At 37.4% G+C, this 16,399-nt stretch overlaps 1 protein-coding gene across 1 annotated transcript in view; it reads left to right on the top strand.

Moving 5' to 3' along the window:
- The window catches only part of LOC136028854 (centromere-associated protein E-like), a 96,631-nt gene that overhangs the window by 25,898 nt on the left and 54,334 nt on the right, over positions 1-16,399 (top strand). Inside the window, exons 6-9 of the mRNA XM_065706789.1 lie at positions 1,948-2,043; positions 3,713-3,915; positions 10,905-11,030; positions 13,866-13,980. Of these exons, the coding sequence (XP_065562861.1) occupies positions 1,948-2,043; positions 3,713-3,915; positions 10,905-11,030; positions 13,866-13,980 (540 nt within the window). The remainder of the gene's footprint in view (positions 1-1,947; positions 2,044-3,712; positions 3,916-10,904; positions 11,031-13,865; positions 13,981-16,399) is intronic.

The raw sequence follows: 16,399 nt of genomic DNA, 5'->3' as shown, positions 1-16,399 counted from the left end.
GTAGTTGGAATCGAGGGCCTCAGTGGAGAGGATCTTATTTGTGTATTTGTGTCTATATGCTATATATTGCCAGATATGTTTTATCAGAGGGAAGATTGAAGTCCTGTTCTTTTTTTTTGTTTTTTTTTTTGCTTGATTTTGTTTTTAAACTTCATTGGAAAAAAAGAGAAGAAATGCCAGATGTTCTCCTTGGAAGTTTTTTTAGATTAGGACTGGCTTGAGTGACTACACATCATACAAAAAGCTGCACAAAAACGTGGCTCATTCCATCATTCTGCGGCTCATCTATAATGGAGAAGTCAAAATGGTTAGGCTATCTTTTACAGATAAATGATAATTGTACGATTTACAATAGGGAAAAATTGTGATTTGTGGCAATCCAACTGGTGTCAACCGAAATGTAGGATGTCTTCAATGGTGACAGGAATTGGTAGTAAAAATAATTAAAGGAGGTGGAGTTTTGTGAGAGGAAGTAATGACTGAAGCTTCAAATAGGGAGGAGTTGCAGAGGAGCTCAGATTTATTATTTGCTTGGGAGCTCACTGTCAGTTGGGTAACTAATGGACTTTTCGGGCAAAAGTTCAGAACGCCGGGCACAGACCGACTATATTAATAGGGGCGAAATGAGGAATGGTTTCAAAAAGTATCAAGGCACAAATTTGTCGAAATAGTATGAAGTTGGTGGCGAATTGTATGCAGACTAATGGAAAGTATGAAACTAAAGACTGTAAATTCCAAGGCAGGGAGGATTGAACATAGAGCTTCCGAGAATTCGTGCCTGTTTCACGCAAATCTGGAAAGTAAAATGATTGTTTACAATACAAGGACAACCCTTCTCTTTGACTAGTTAAGAAGTCGAACCGTACACTTGACGGGAATCTGTGCCAATTTAATGGATTCACTTTTAGTTGATTCTTGTTACTAGTACTTTGAAGGGAGAAGATAAGGCCTATTCACGAAGACTGCTAAACATAAGTCTAGTGCTTCAGCTCAAATTAATAAAAAAATATGGTAGCGTTGGAGCCCTTTACTTATGGTTGTGTGTGTGACAGTATGGAAGAAGATGCATTTTGTTTAGCTTACGTGCCCGTTTTCACTTGGGAATCTGAGAAGAAAGATGTCTGGGGAATGAATTGTGGAATTGTTATTGATGATTGAGATTGCTTAGGGTTGATCCTTCATCATAATAAAACTAAAGGTGCACTCGGACAGACCTTTTGTGTCAGACAGAGAATGTTTTATTCAATTTATTAACACATTAATTTGAATTAAAATGGAATAGTTGTGGGCATCAAGTCATGGCTAATTGTAGAAAAAGCCAAGACAGATAGTTCAATTGAGTTAGAGACAATTCTTGCATTAATCTCCCCCTTATTGGGATTGTATAAAAATGATGTTAGTTCATTTGTTATTTGATATGTCTATCTATTGTCCGTCCATGCTTCACTCCTAGGGCAGTAGAACTAAGGTAGATAGATCGTCATAGAGCTAATATATTCATAGAACCTATAGTTTTCCAAGTGTTTTGTTAAATGGCACGGGTAATAGCGGGAGTGAGCTTACCTCTCTTATTGGACTAATACTTGTTTGTTATCTTTTAATAAGTCATGCCTGCCTTGAGTCCCAGGCAGGTCGACCAAGAATTTAAAATTGGCATAGGATTATCATTAGATTGTCTGGAATGAGAGGTAAACAAGGCACGCCGATTTTTCTTTTCTTTTTTTTTTCTTTTTTTTTTTTTGAGCTGTTACTTTTTGTCTTCAACAATGACCCTATGCTTTTCTGAAGAGTGAATTTTATTACATATATAATAATATGTGTCTTAATAATGATAATTTTCAAGACTAAGAACAATTTATTCCCAGTATCGCCAGTTGCCAATTTTTTTTAATTTAATTATGCTGTTTTCTAGCTCTTTTTTCTTCTATTAATTGTTTCTGTTCATAGGTAATAGACGTTATGAAAAAGGGTGAAAAACTTCGTCACATAGCGTGTACAAACATGAACGAGAGGAGTTCTCGGTCGCACACTATATTCAGAATCGTAAGTATCTCTTGTATATAGGTTTCCCTCGTTTATTGGACTAGTAGGCTACATTTGTTTGGATTTTTTGGGGGGATGGGGGATTTTGTCTTTTTTTTATTGATGTTTTAAATCAAGTTATAGAATTTCCGTCTTTTTTTGTTCATATCCTAATTTTTTTATCGAAAAAGTTACTTCTGCAAAGATCTAAAAATCACCTAAAAGGAAAGAATTGGGAGTCAAATTATTTAAAAAAAATAATGATTTGTAATTCTTTGTGGTTTCTTCCGCGTTGGACAAAAACCAGATTAATCACCGCACACAAAGTTTGCAATGACATCGTAATGACATCTGTAAATGACATCGGGCAGGAACATAATATTTTAAAGTAGACCCACGAGCTCCGCTATCCTACTATCTACTATCCGTTGTCGGCTAACGTTTTTTGTGTTAAGTTGAATAGCAGTTGTGGTGTATGGTGCTATTCGTGAACCGGCTAGCGAAACTGATTTGGTTTCGCATTTGATATTTGCGACTAGCGAGAAGCTACTAGACTGATATTCGTGAGAAGACAAGAATTGGCTAGACCCGGGAAAGTAAATCTAGGCTACTAGCGGAAAGTGCTTTTGCGAAAGGTTTTTGGCGCCAAATTCAAATTATTATATTTTTGACTTTAAACAATCTTTACGTTTCCTTTATGTTTTTTTTTAACTTTCTTGTAGGGGATAATATTTTGAAAGCTTGCTAAACCAGGACTCTTTTGTCTTAAGAGTGGCCGTTAATGGTAAGTTTTTTGTTTATTTTATATGTTTTGGATGAAAATAAAAAAAATGTCTATGTCTATGTCTAACCATAACCAAGACACAGTTTATTAAGATAAGTTTATAAGACAATGGAAGTATAGTCAATATCCAATTACCTTGCTTTTTTGCAATTACCACAATTAATTACAGGTAATTTTCAATTACGAGACATTCGAGAAAATTTCACTACCAGTCTTATAAGCCAGCTTTGTCTTCCATTGAATATTTAAGGCCGACACCTTTTTGCCGTTAATTCATACTACTACTAACAACTCATTGCAGCATCATGCCGTCTGAGGCCAACACAGCTACGTACGCTCCTTTTCCATGAAGATCTATTCAAAGGCTCCCTCTTTACATCCTCCCAAGAAGCTGTCATTTCCCTTAAATCTTTCCTTGTGACATCCATCCACCCCATTTGGGGACGAACTGCTTTTCATTTACCCTAGACGGTTGGCCGACAAGGATATTTGGTAATCTGTCACTCTTCATCCTCAGAACGTGTCTCATTGTAGCCCTAAAAGTCGGGACTGAACGACATTTTTCGTACGTTAATACATGGCTTGTTGCGAATAACCACCTTACGTTATTTGCAGTAATACTTGTTCGGTTCCTATCGTGATGTGGAAGGTCGTACAGTTTCTTTTTTTTTCAGCACCCTTTTACACTATAAAGCTGTTTTTTCTGCTGTTTGTGAAGTTCCCTTCTTTACTCCCAGAGATTTTGAAAACTAGTGATCTCATAATCAACTTCTTTCGAGTTAGAATCCTCCCCCGTACCCCATCTCAATAGGTAAAAACTTCCCAAATCCCATCTCCTCTAAGGGTTGGTCATTTACTTTCTACCTATGTTCTGCGATACTGAAGTATGACTCATCCTTTTTTCAGATTATTGAGAGCAGAAGTCGCTGTGAGACTGGTAGCGATGAAATCGCCATTCAACTCTCTCATCTAAATCTAGTTGATTTGGCTGGGTCTGAAAAAGTCAATCAAACAGGAGCCACCGGCGGAAGATTCAAAGAAGGGTGTGCCATCAACGTTAGTCTCAGCGCCCTGGGAAAGGTTATTGACCAACTGAGTAAAAATGAGAGGTAATTTTTTCGGCTTGGTTTTAGGTCTCGCTGCATTTTCAGTTTTGTTTGATTAGCTATTACCTTAAATCTGTTGACTCATCCTTTATTTGAAAAAAAAGAGGAAAAATATCCGTCGGGCTGTCTCAATATGTTTTTAAAATCAAGGTGCTTATAAGGGCTTATGCCAGATTTGCCTCTCACTCACTCGGACTATATGTCTTGGCTTTTTCTACAATTACCTATGGTTTGACGTCCACAACAGCTTGATTTTGGTTCAAAATCTACTTGAATTAAAATCAAGTAGTTGTAGGCATCAAGCCATGGCTAATTGTAGAAAAAGCCAAGACAGATAGTCCGAGTGAGTGAGAGGCAAATTGGCATAAGCCCTTATTAGGATCGTATAAAAATGAGGTTAGTCCATTTGTTGATAGATAAGTGTATCTATCATCTGTCCATGCGTCATTCCTAGGGCTGAACTAAGGTAGATAGTAATAGAGCTAATTAACCAAATTCTTTGTTTAATTAGATATCACCTTATATCTGTTGACTTATCCTTTATTCAGAAAAAAAGGAAAAATATCCGACGGGCTTTCTCAATATGTTATTAAAAGACATTTAAGGTTTTCGTTAAGAAGTTACAACTTACCTATGAGTTTATAATCTGCATTGTTTTCATTTTTCTGTGCATTAATTATTATCACGACAAAGACATCTACGAAATAATATTCGTTTTCTATGTTTGGTATTTGAATTCAGTCCTATATAGCTTATTGTTATTACCAAACTGAGTCGAGGCCCAGACCACAAACGCCTTTTACCTCCACATGCAAAAACAAAACTACTTATGGTAGTGGAAAGGGAGGAGGGATGTTTAGTTTCATATCTATACCATGTATTTTGCAAACTGTCGGGCATTACCATCACTAACTGTGTCATCCGGCTTAATAATTTGTTGATAAAATATCTCCAACTGGCATCTTATGCCGACCGGAATTTGTCCCATCAGATGTCTTTTTGTTTCTACACCCATGTCGTGTTTTTCAGCTTAATATTCAGTTGATAAAATATCTCCAACGCCGACCGGAAGTTCTCCCATCAGATGCTTTTTTATTTCTACACCCATATCGTGTTTTTCAGTTTAACATTTAGTTGATAAAATATCTCCAACTGGCATCTAATGCCGACCGGAATTTGTCCCATCAGATGCCTTTTTGTTTCTACACCCATATCGTGTTTTTCAGCCTAATATTCAGTTGATAAAATATCTCCAACTGGCTTCTAATACCGACCGGAAATTCTTCCATCAGATGCCTTTTTGTTTCTACAGCCATATAGCATTTTTCGCAAACCAGGGAACTAGCTATTCCTGTTTGGTACGATGACTCCCTGAGCATTCTCAGTGCAATTGTTTCCATAACCATTCGTATTTCAGGCCTATTAAGTCATAATAGATGTTTTGTCAGCTTGGGGTCCAACTCTTGAATCATTTCTTTTGTTTCGTTGTACCTCACCTTTCTGTGCAGATTTTGTTCGCCTTCTCATAGCTTCATCTCCTTATCTTCTTTGTGTCGCTTTCCAGCAGCATTGAGAAACGGGAAAGAAAAGCCCCCGGTAAATTATCTTGAAAACAGAGTAATCTTGTAAAAAATTGCGGGAATCTATTGTAAGTAATTACAGAAAATTTAATTTTGGATATTTATCAGCGTAGACTTGAGTGTACTCGGAATGCCCTTCTGATAGCCTGCTTAGACTGTTCGTGATAGGGTCCCACATAAAACGGAAAAATTACCCCTCTTTGGAGGGCAACCATTTCGACAAGTCTGTGATTTTTTTTTCTTTTTAACTCCAGTATTACTTGCCGATCCCTGATCATATGGGAAATCCATTGCTGGGTGGGGTTTGTGTGGGTATGTAAGGATTTTTTGAGGGAGAGGGGCACTAAAATATTTTTTTTTTTTTTTTGGGGGGGGGGTTTAAAAAACGTTAAAAATGCATAACAGAAATGTTATATTCATTTCGTTGCGTTTTTATGGGTTCGACTAACACTTTTTTTTTAGGGGTGGGGTTTCCAACCCCTAAGCCCCTTTCTGGATAAGCTTTCGCAGTAACAGATGCACAAGACCGATGGTCTTATTAATAGAATCACAGCAAAATAAATAATTCAACTCGCCTAATTGGAGAGACAATCTCAAATCTTGAGCAGTCAACCAAAATAATATTTAGACTCGTAGATAAATAATATTTATATATTATACAGTTATAATTTTAAAGAATTAGATAGTTAAATTTCTAAAGAAAAAGACCTTATTTGCCAGAGTTATTGCAGCTGAATTTGCTTGTTTGCTGTTAATGGGATAAGGCTATTGCATTGCTTTGAGGATATCTTCATATTGATATATACCCTCTAATGATAGATGTATAGTTAAATTTATTTGAGAGATTTTCTCCAGTTCCTAGAATAGATCTTTCTCTCTGGGTACTTTTATTAGCGCCATCTTTTTTCTAAAGTAGACTGGCCCGCCATCTATATTGCAAAATTCATAGAGCGCCATCTTTGTTTCCATTTCATTAAGGTGTTGATTTTTTCTCAGAAGAGGGGAAGGAACCCCCCTGAAGCGCCGTACTGTACCCGCCGGTATTCAGTTACCCGTAAATTGCGGGGAATAGGTGAGGGGGTCCTTACGCTTCCCTTGTTCCTGGGTGATTTCAGTAACTTGCTTCAAGCATGGGGGAGACTATAATACTAAATCCTGTGTTGAACTACATATCGCGTTCAATGAGGCCAAAACTGGTGATCGATTTACGAAATGCGTCCAAGATGAGGACAATTTAATGGATATTGCTAAACTTTTTGCAAGATGCGCTAAAGAAAGAATAGAACTTCCCAAGTTCGTTATATTTGATCCTCAAGAAGTACTGGCCAGTGGAGCAGAAGTAGGCGCATGTGTCATATCGACAGTGAATGAAATGCGACGGCAGTTCTCGGGTTTTCTTGAGCGCTACAACCAAGTCCCAATCCCGTGACCTCCCGGCAAATCTGTAAGTGTCGGAAACCAACCCAATCCTGCACCAGATAGACTTTCTCCATTACCCTATTCCGTAGTTTTAAAGAACCCACTACCACGCCGGAGGAACGAAAACAATTTTTGATGAGTATGTGTGGAGAAGACCTGTCAGTCGATGATGGTGAATTGAAAAGAAGTCGATCTGAATGGCGACTTGCAGTTAAAACGAAGGTCAAGGCAAACAGCATTGCCTCTTCTATCAACCAGAAGTCGCAAAGTGTAGAAGCTAGTGTGAAATCCCCAGTTTTTATAGGTGTGATCAAAAACATTCCGACTACATATGATGCCGATAAGGTGAAAAACTGCGTTTCAGGCTGCGAAAGGGCAGAGCAGTGTGGTAGAAGTCGAACCTATAAGTAGTCTATCAGCTAGGTCTGGCCATGAAAAGTCTGCCAAAACTAGAGTTTGAACGTTTTCCGATTGAAGAGTTTGTGTACCTTCCGAAACGATGCTATAAATGCCAGAAATTCGGTCACATTTCAGCAGCGTGTTCCGCTCCCCAGGTTTGTCCCCGTTGCGGTGTCCTTGGCCATACGTCAAATGCTACTACCCCCTGCACGAATCCAATTGGCTGTGCAGCATGTAAATCGACAAAACATACCTGTCAGTCATTCCAATGTCCTGAGATGAAAAAGCAAATTGGAAAGCAAAAACGCTCCGATGAATGAACAGCATGCAAGTACTAAGATCGTGTCGTGGAACTTGAACGGAGGTGTGTCTCACAGAATCCCCTTAATTGAAGAATTATGGCGGCGAGGCAATATTCTATGCATCCAAGAACATCTGCTGACAAGTGATAGTTTCAGCCTGCTCAAGTTTTCAGACGATCATACATTTTATTTTGTCCCAGCAAAGTCTCGTCAACGTAGAAGACCCTCTGGCGGACTAGCGATCGTATGTAGCTCTGCAGTTGATTCCGAGAGTCTTCATACAGCTGAAAACTTTATGGTTTTAAGAGCTGGGAATCTTGTGATCGTCAGTGTCTACCTCCCCACAAACTACAGCGACGAAGAATCAGATAACCGATTTTCAAAGGCAGTGCGTGCTCTTGCGAAGTGCCTCAAGACCATTATGTTGTCCAAACTGGAATGCGTTACAATCGGAGACTACAACTGTGATCTAGCCGACGACTCGTCTCCTCGGTCCCAGTTGATCCTAAGCATATTGGAAAATCGGTATCGTGTGCTTCCAAAAGACAATGATTTTACTTTCGTACACACTAGTGGTTCAGTTTCAAATATAGACCATGTCGCATGCACATTAAACGTGAGTGGCACAGTTAGCGTGCTAATGGGAAGTCACTCCACCGACCATATCCCCATTGAAGCATGTGTTAATGTGTGTATTCCTAAGAAAAAAAGTTCTTCACAGTGGTACGAAATAAAGGATTGGTTAAAGGCCGACTTTCCTCTTTATCAGACAGTGCTCGACAAGACGCTGCAGAAGATCAATGTACCATATAATCTCCTACTAGCCAACGTGCAAAGGAATATCCAAGAAACTAAAATACAGGTCAATAACTTTTGTGCTGAAATCACCCATGCACTACTAACCGCAGAAAAGACTGCTGTTCCCGCTAGGAAAATTCGTAAACATACTGAAATCCCTGGGTTCTCAAAGAATCGGGAGCTTGTGAAAGCGTGTCAAGATGCTGAGTTTTGGTTCTCGGTATGGAGGGAAGGCGGTCGTCCAAAATCCGGCGTGTTGAATTGTCTCCGTAAACACCCAAAACGTAAATTTGAGAAAGCCCTCAAGCAGCATCTTACAAATGTGAAACATGAATATACAGAGAGAATAATCAACGATCCAAGTCGTCTATGGAAAGATCGCATGAAAGACCGCCAACAAACGCCTAAGTCCATGCCTTGTGACCCAAACGACTGGCAAGCCTACTATACGAGCGAATTTAGTGCCCTAGATCCCAGTGTAGCAAGGCCATATATCTCTCAAATTGAATCTGTGTTATCAAATTCGAATTTTCTTGACTTTACCGTAACTGTTTCAGATGTAACTGCAAATGTCTTTAAATTGAAAAAGAAAAAATCGCGCGGAGTCGACGGTTTGTGTGCACTTCACCTTGTGAATGGTACTCGTCTTTTATATGAAATGTTAACATTATTGTACCAGATCATATTCGTAGTCGGTATTGTGCCCGATGTTTTCTGTAGAGGACAACTTACGCCCATCCTGAAAAAAGGGAAGCCAGCTAATATATGCTCCTCCTATCGCCCAATTACTGTGTCGCCAGTTTTATGTAAGCTTTTTGAAATGCTTATATTGCCGAATGTTAGAAACTGTTGCCAAATGCCAAACTACCAGTTTGGCTTTACGGTAGGTCTTGGTTGCGCTGATGCTCTGTTCGCCCTTGCTACTATTTTGTCTGATTCTGAGGCAACGGATGACCCATTAGTTATTGGCTCTTTTGATGTAAGCCGGGCGTTTGACTCGTCGGCGCATGCGCAGATCCTTCTGTTTTTTTAAATTTCTGTTTTTTAAGAGTTCTGTTTTTTCGATTCGCGAAGTTCCTTCTGAGACTTCCTCCGTGGACGAAGAACTCGTATATCATGCATAAATACGGAGTGTCCGATCCAACAGTTTGCATTAACTATGTCGTAGAGAACTTCCTGGAAAAGGCTAAGGGAAGGACGAACCCGTGGCTAGCTGTCATGTGTCAGTAGTTTTGTCGTACTCCGATGTAAATCTAGTGAATTTTCGGGTAATAAAAGCACTTACTTACTTACTTACATCTAATATAATTTTAATGAGATATAAAAAGTATATCATATTTTATACATTATAACTACTACTACTACTACTAATAACTCACTGCAGCACCAAGCCGCCTGAGGCCAACACAGCTACGCACGCTCCTCCTCCAACCTAATCTATTTAAAGCCTCCCTCTTTGCACCCTCCCAAGAATTTCCCATTTCCTTTAAATCTCTATTTATGACATCCTCCCAACCCAGACAAGGACAACCTGCTTTCCGTGTAGCACCAGACGGTTGGCCAAAAAGGACAATCTTCGGTAATATGTCATCCTTCATCCGTAGAACGTGGTCTAGCCATCTCAACCTTTTCGTCATTATAGCCCCAGAAAGCGGGATTGAACCACACTTTTCGTACAACCTACTGTTTGAAATACGGTCAGTCAGCCGGGTACCCAGAACAATCCTTAGGCAATTTCTCTGGAAAACATCTAGTAAATTTTCATCTGCCTTTCGGAGTGCCCATGCTTCAGAGCCATATTTGACCACTGTCATCACTGTAGCTTCCAATATTCTAATCTTTATAATGTTAATAACATAATTATTATATTAATAATAATAATAATATTATATTATATAAATTATTATATTTTATTAATTATTATATCAATAATAATAATATTCTAATCGTTATAATGTAATCTTTATAATGCTATACATTATAACACTTATATGAGATGCTAATATTTATAGAGATAAATGTATATTATATAGTAATATTTATGGAGATAAATATATATTATATATTAATACTTATAGAGATAAATGCATATTATATACTAACATTTATAGAGATAAGTAATGTTCATATCTTTCAATTGGAGAGACAACCTTAAATTCTAAACAATGAAGCAAAATAATGTTTTCATTATATAAAGATGCAATCTGTATGTGTTAAGAATAAGTAAAACTAAACCACGAAGAAACATAATTAAACTTTAAAGAGAACAAAATTTCTATGCAATTTAAATAAAGACCAATTTAATTGTAAAAAGGACTTGGTTAATGGTTTTCTTTTTAACCAAGTTTGGTTAAAGTTTGGTTAATGGTTTGTTTTCTCCTTGCTTTTTTGTATATTTGGGCAATGTTATCTGAGATCTTACTTTTTCTTTAATTATTAATCTTTCCTTACCCATGATATTTTCCTTTTACCAATTTGGTGATTTCATTTGCAGGCACGTAAATTTCAGAGACAACAAACTCACACATATCCTACGCAATTCGCTGGGTGGCAACGCAAGGACAGCCATCATATGCGCCATATCACCCGCATCGGTTGATGAAACTCTTTCTACTTTAAGGTAAGCGAAAAAAAAGTTTCCAGAGGTGTGCTGTATCATGGTTTATTGAATTATCGCCAGTCGAAAACGAAAATATCGGATGTTCATTTTTGAAATCATACATTAGTAATCATACGGTGGCTGAGTGGTTGGCGTGCTGGTTTGGGAATTCTGTGTCCAAGGGGCACGGGTTCAATCCTAGTTGTGACCAGTTATTTAGTTTGGGACGGGGGTCAGTGGCGCGACTCTGTAAGCCCAGCGAAAGTCGACCCAGCTCTAATTGGGTACCTGGAGAAATCTGAGGAAGGTAAGCAGGAAGGGTGTACGAAAGCGCAGGATGGTTGGCCCCCAACTCCCCATTGCACTTCCTGGCTGAAGGGCCATGAAACAGAGATCAACAACGCCGGTTTGGACCTTAAGGATCTAGTGCCGTCTTACTTACTTACTTACAGTAGAACTTAAATTCGAATAAATGCAAGAACTTGGACATGAGTGTTCAAATGAAAAACAATCAAATAGATATTTGAGATACAGTATTACCTGGGACCCTTGTTTTCCCACTCTGCTTTTTGGGGAGAACGCTGCGATTCTGCGGATTACGAAAGATTTTTTACCAGCATTTTGCGGGAGTAACCCAGATCCGCATGCGTTGTAGTTTTCCATCACCTATGACAAGTCTTGCGAAAAACTAAAATAAATGTGCGAATTATTAAAAACAGATTATTTCTGTTAGATCTCTAACCAATTCCATTGGTTTGTTGATTATTTCGTTGTATTAATGAAAGTATAACAGCTGCAAATGTGTTTAGAGTCAAATTAAACAAGGAAAGGTGAGGGTATTTGCGATTTCTATGCATTATGCCTGCGATTTTTAGTCTTTTTGTGCTATTTTTCTATGTATTTAAGGCGTAGCTCGAATTTTGTTTTTACACGAATCGCAGCATGCGGGAACTAAGGGTAATAAACTTGAACTTACGATACCTTGGTGCTGAACTAAGACTCAACAAGCCTATGATCTGGTTTCGCAGAAATACACTAAATTAATTAGAAGAAAAAAAGAAACGAATGTATGTTCACCGACAAAATAGGCCGCGTTCATCACCATGATTTCTTAGGTTAAAATATGTTTTTAGCATTAATAGAACAATGCCAAAATTTTTTCTTGAACCTAATAATAATCTCGATTTCACATCGACGTTTTGGTTCCGATACAGTTTTTGGTATAATTTCAAGTCACGTGTCGGCTGTGTTTTGTATATCCTTTTGGTGTTTTTCGTACACTATCGGTAGTAATAACATTTTGTATCCACATTAACTAATGATTAAGCTAATTAAATAATGGTTAAACACATTAAACTAATTGTAGCATTAGGCCATCAATTATTTGGTGTTTCTGAATTTTAGGCTTAAAAGCTAATAAAAAAAAACATCCAAGAGCTAGCTGCGAGTCAGGTTAAACAAAGAAACATAACCCAAAAGGGTTTTTTCTTCTTTTTTTTTCAGGTAAATTTCTTTTTTCGTATTCAATCACTGTAAATGATTCGAATTATAATTTAGTTGTATTAAAAGTATAAGTTAAGATAGCAATGGTTGCGAGGCAGCTATTCCTTTAAGGATGAACGATTTGAAGAATATTTTAAAAAATTTTAATTTTAGACCCAGGGATTCGGAAACATCTTTTGCATCAATCAGGCTCGATCCTTCATTACCTCATTAGAGTCATTCAGCATCCAAATCGACTAACATTTTTCTCTCATATACTATCCTTTTTAATATTTTGTAAAACTCTTATAATAAGCCAAAGAAAGAAAAGGGATGGGGGAACTACTGAGAAGGGATAAGAAGGAGACTAATGTGTCCCTTACGACTAGAGCCTCTAATATCCGCAAGATGATACAATTTTCTCTCCAACACTTTTAACTAATTAACAACTTTTAGTTCACTACACTTTACAGTTGTTGTAGTGTCTGCTACAGACCACATGTATAGCATGTACTATAACCCAAGTATCATTAATGATAGTTAAATAATAATTATTATTATTTTTGTTTCAAAATACCGATTAGCTCTAAAATATAAGTAATTTGTAGTAAATGCAAACAGACTTCAATGTTGACCTATTTGGTATTATAAACATTTTGTGGTCTAAATCATACACTTTAGACTGAAGCTAATAACAAATAATTAAAGATTATAATCTATAATTAATAACATAATTGAAATATTATTAGTTTATTAATCTTTGTCCCTTCATTATGTTTTCAGTTTATTCAATATCTCACCATCTTGAGTTTTATTTGTTTGTATACTCATGTTTATGTCGTATCTTCCGTGAATTGAGCTAATAAGCTCTTGTCTATAAATACGATAGACTTGTCGATAAATCTAACCTGAAATTGAGGGCAGCCTTCAAGATGAAAAAGAAAAGAAAAATTTTCTTTAAATATAAAATAAAAACGATGAGGAGGTGTGTTAAACAGCCTAATTATGCCTTACAAAACTTTTGTAAAAAAGATGATTTTGCAAAATATTTTACTTGGTTTCTGGTAGGTTTTACCGTTGTATATGATATACATCTCGGATTTGCCTTTTTTCCAAAAAAGCAGGCCGAAATGAAGATTCCTGGAATAGAGCTATTATATTCAGAGGCTTGAAGGTTTGTATATTTGTAGTCCTATTCGTAGTCCACTGTAAAGTTTGAAGTGCTGCTTTTTTTCATAAGGTTTCAGGATTTTTTCCCTCCGTATAATAAGACTTAAGGATAGTAAGATTGAAACACTGACCGAAGTGAATGATTGAGTGAATGAATGAGTGAAGTGAGTGAAGATGTTAGCTGAATAAACGCTTCTATTGTAGATTTGCAACTGGAGCAAAAACAATCATGAACAAGCCAGTTGTCAATGAGGTCGTTAATGACAAGGCTATGTTGAAGAGATACGAAAAGAAGATCAAAGACCTTCAGCTTCAACTGGTAAGCCGTTTCAAAGAATTAAATCTATTGTATTCCATTTCTAGTTTCTATTTCTGTTTTCTCCATTATTCTATTCTACTTATCCACTTATTCCATTTCTTCTCTTTTTTGTGCTTTTTCATTTCCTCTATCCCTATTGTGCATTCATTTTGTCCCTATTGCATTCCTTAAAAATTCCATAGGAAGGAGTAAAGAGGGAAGCCTTAAAGAGATTGGGGTGAAGGGGAAGCTAACATAGGTAGCTGTGTTGGTTTCTGGGGACTTGGTGCTGCAATGGCAGAGGTGGTTTTAGGAAGATGATAGAGCGGGCACTGCCCTGGGTACAGAAACCTTTGGGGCGCTAAATTTCAGATAAAAGATTTAACGGTGAATTGAATTGAACTGTATGATTCCTCCTCTTCCTGCAAGGACTCAGGAGGCTTCTTATACTATGATCACTATACCACTTGGTTTATATAAGATTTATCCGATTAATATCCTTTAAAAACTTGCATTTCAACTTAAGTCCATCAGCACAATCACTGTTCAAGCCTGCTCCGCTTAGTATGTCACTATTCTGTCGAATTCTGTTTTCCCTAATAAATTGTCTAATATCCTTCCTACTGTCTTCTGTTCCTTCACAATCGAATAAAAGATGTTCTACCGTTTCCTCATTTCCACAAAATGTACATCTCGGATCATCATTATAAAAACGGGCTCTATATGCCTGAGTTCCTGCATGACCTGACCTTAGTCTAAATATCACCCTGGCTTCAGATTTACATAGCGCTCCATAACCATCCTGGGCGTAACACTTGCAAGTGGTTGCCCGTCTTCTATGGATGCTTGTTTTGCTGCAGTGTCGGCCATTTCATTTCCACTAATGTTCCCATGTCCAGGTACCCAATCCAATGTGATAGTTACTCCTTTTTCCAGTAGTTTCTGTAATTCTTCATGGCAATAAGTCACTTCGGGAGCTACTTTATTTTCTACATAAATATTCTTTATTGCCTCCAAACCACTCTTTGAATCCGAGCGAATTCTATAATTTTCACCTGGAGATGCAGAATCTATTAAGTATCTCACTGCTTTGGCTATTGCAACTAATTCTGCTTGAAACACTGTAGTTATGTCACTTAATTTGATCAATTTAACTATATTTTTGGAGGGGATTACAAAAGCAGCCCCCACTTTATTGTCCACTTTTGATGCATCTGTGAAGATATCTACAGTGTCAAGATATTGCATCTCTTTTGTCATCTTGAATGATTGATCACAATCTAGATTATCCCGCTTTTCAAATTCAGTATTGCACTGGTATGGAATGGATTCCCACTGAGGGGTTATGAACATATTGAGCACTCTCAACATTGATGTCAACTGACAATCCATTTGAAACTCTTCCATTATCTCCTTTGCCCTCACAATACCGAAATGTTTTTTTCCATGAACACCACAATCTTCCCTCTTTTAGCATTCTTGATTTAATTGGGTTTGACTGGTCAGCTATCCATGTCTTCTGCAAAAACTTTAATGTTGCTATGTCTCTCCTGCTGCCTAGCTTTTCAATTCCACTCTCTGATTCCAGAAAGCTCCGTGGAGTTGTCTTTCTTGCTCCAAAAGCTGTCCTTAAAGCGTTGTATTGAATAGTTTCCAACTCCTCTAACAACGACTTTGACGCTGCCATATAAATTATTCCTCCGTATTCTAATTTTGCTCTTATGTATTTTATATAAAATTCCATCAAAAAGTCGGGTTTTGGGCCAAAATTTGCTCCACTTAACATTTTCATAATATTTAATCTTTTGGCACATGCTCTCTTTAACTGTCTTATATGACTTTTAAACGTCAGATTTCTATCAATTGTAATTCCAAGCCATTTGAATTCATTACGATTTCAATTTGCTCACCATTTAGAAAAAGGAGATTTTCCTTCACGTGATTATCATTGCTTTTGTTTTATGGACCGAAAACTGCACACAATTTACCTTGGCCCACATTTCCACTAATTTTATTTTCTCCTGGGCCACCCTTTGCCCCTCCTCAATGCTATCACACACTATCCACATTCCATTATCATCAGCGAAAATTGCAGCTCTATCTTCTCCTGTATCCAGTGGTATATCAAATTCACTTATGTTGTAATAATCAGGCCCCAATGAGGAGCCTTGTGGAACACCGCGTTTTCTCAGTACCTTTCTTTCCGAGTATACTTTGCCCACTTTTACTGTCACTTCTCGTTCTTGTAGATAATCATAAGAAAATCGTAGTAAACGTCCTCTAACATTTGCTGCAATCACTCCTTCTAATATATGTCGATGAACCATACTATCAAAAGCACTACTCACATCGAAGAAAACCACTAAACAGATTTTCTTATTTTCCAAACAATATACTGCGTCATTTACAAACATTTGTAACATTTCTGTAGTAGATCTGT

This window comes from Artemia franciscana, chromosome 7 (genome assembly GCF_032884065.1).
Source record: "Artemia franciscana chromosome 7, ASM3288406v1, whole genome shotgun sequence".
Taxonomy (NCBI): Eukaryota; Metazoa; Arthropoda; class Branchiopoda; order Anostraca; family Artemiidae; genus Artemia; species Artemia franciscana.
Note: the sequence above shows the minus strand (reverse complement) of the source record. Positions and strands in the feature narration are given on the sequence as shown.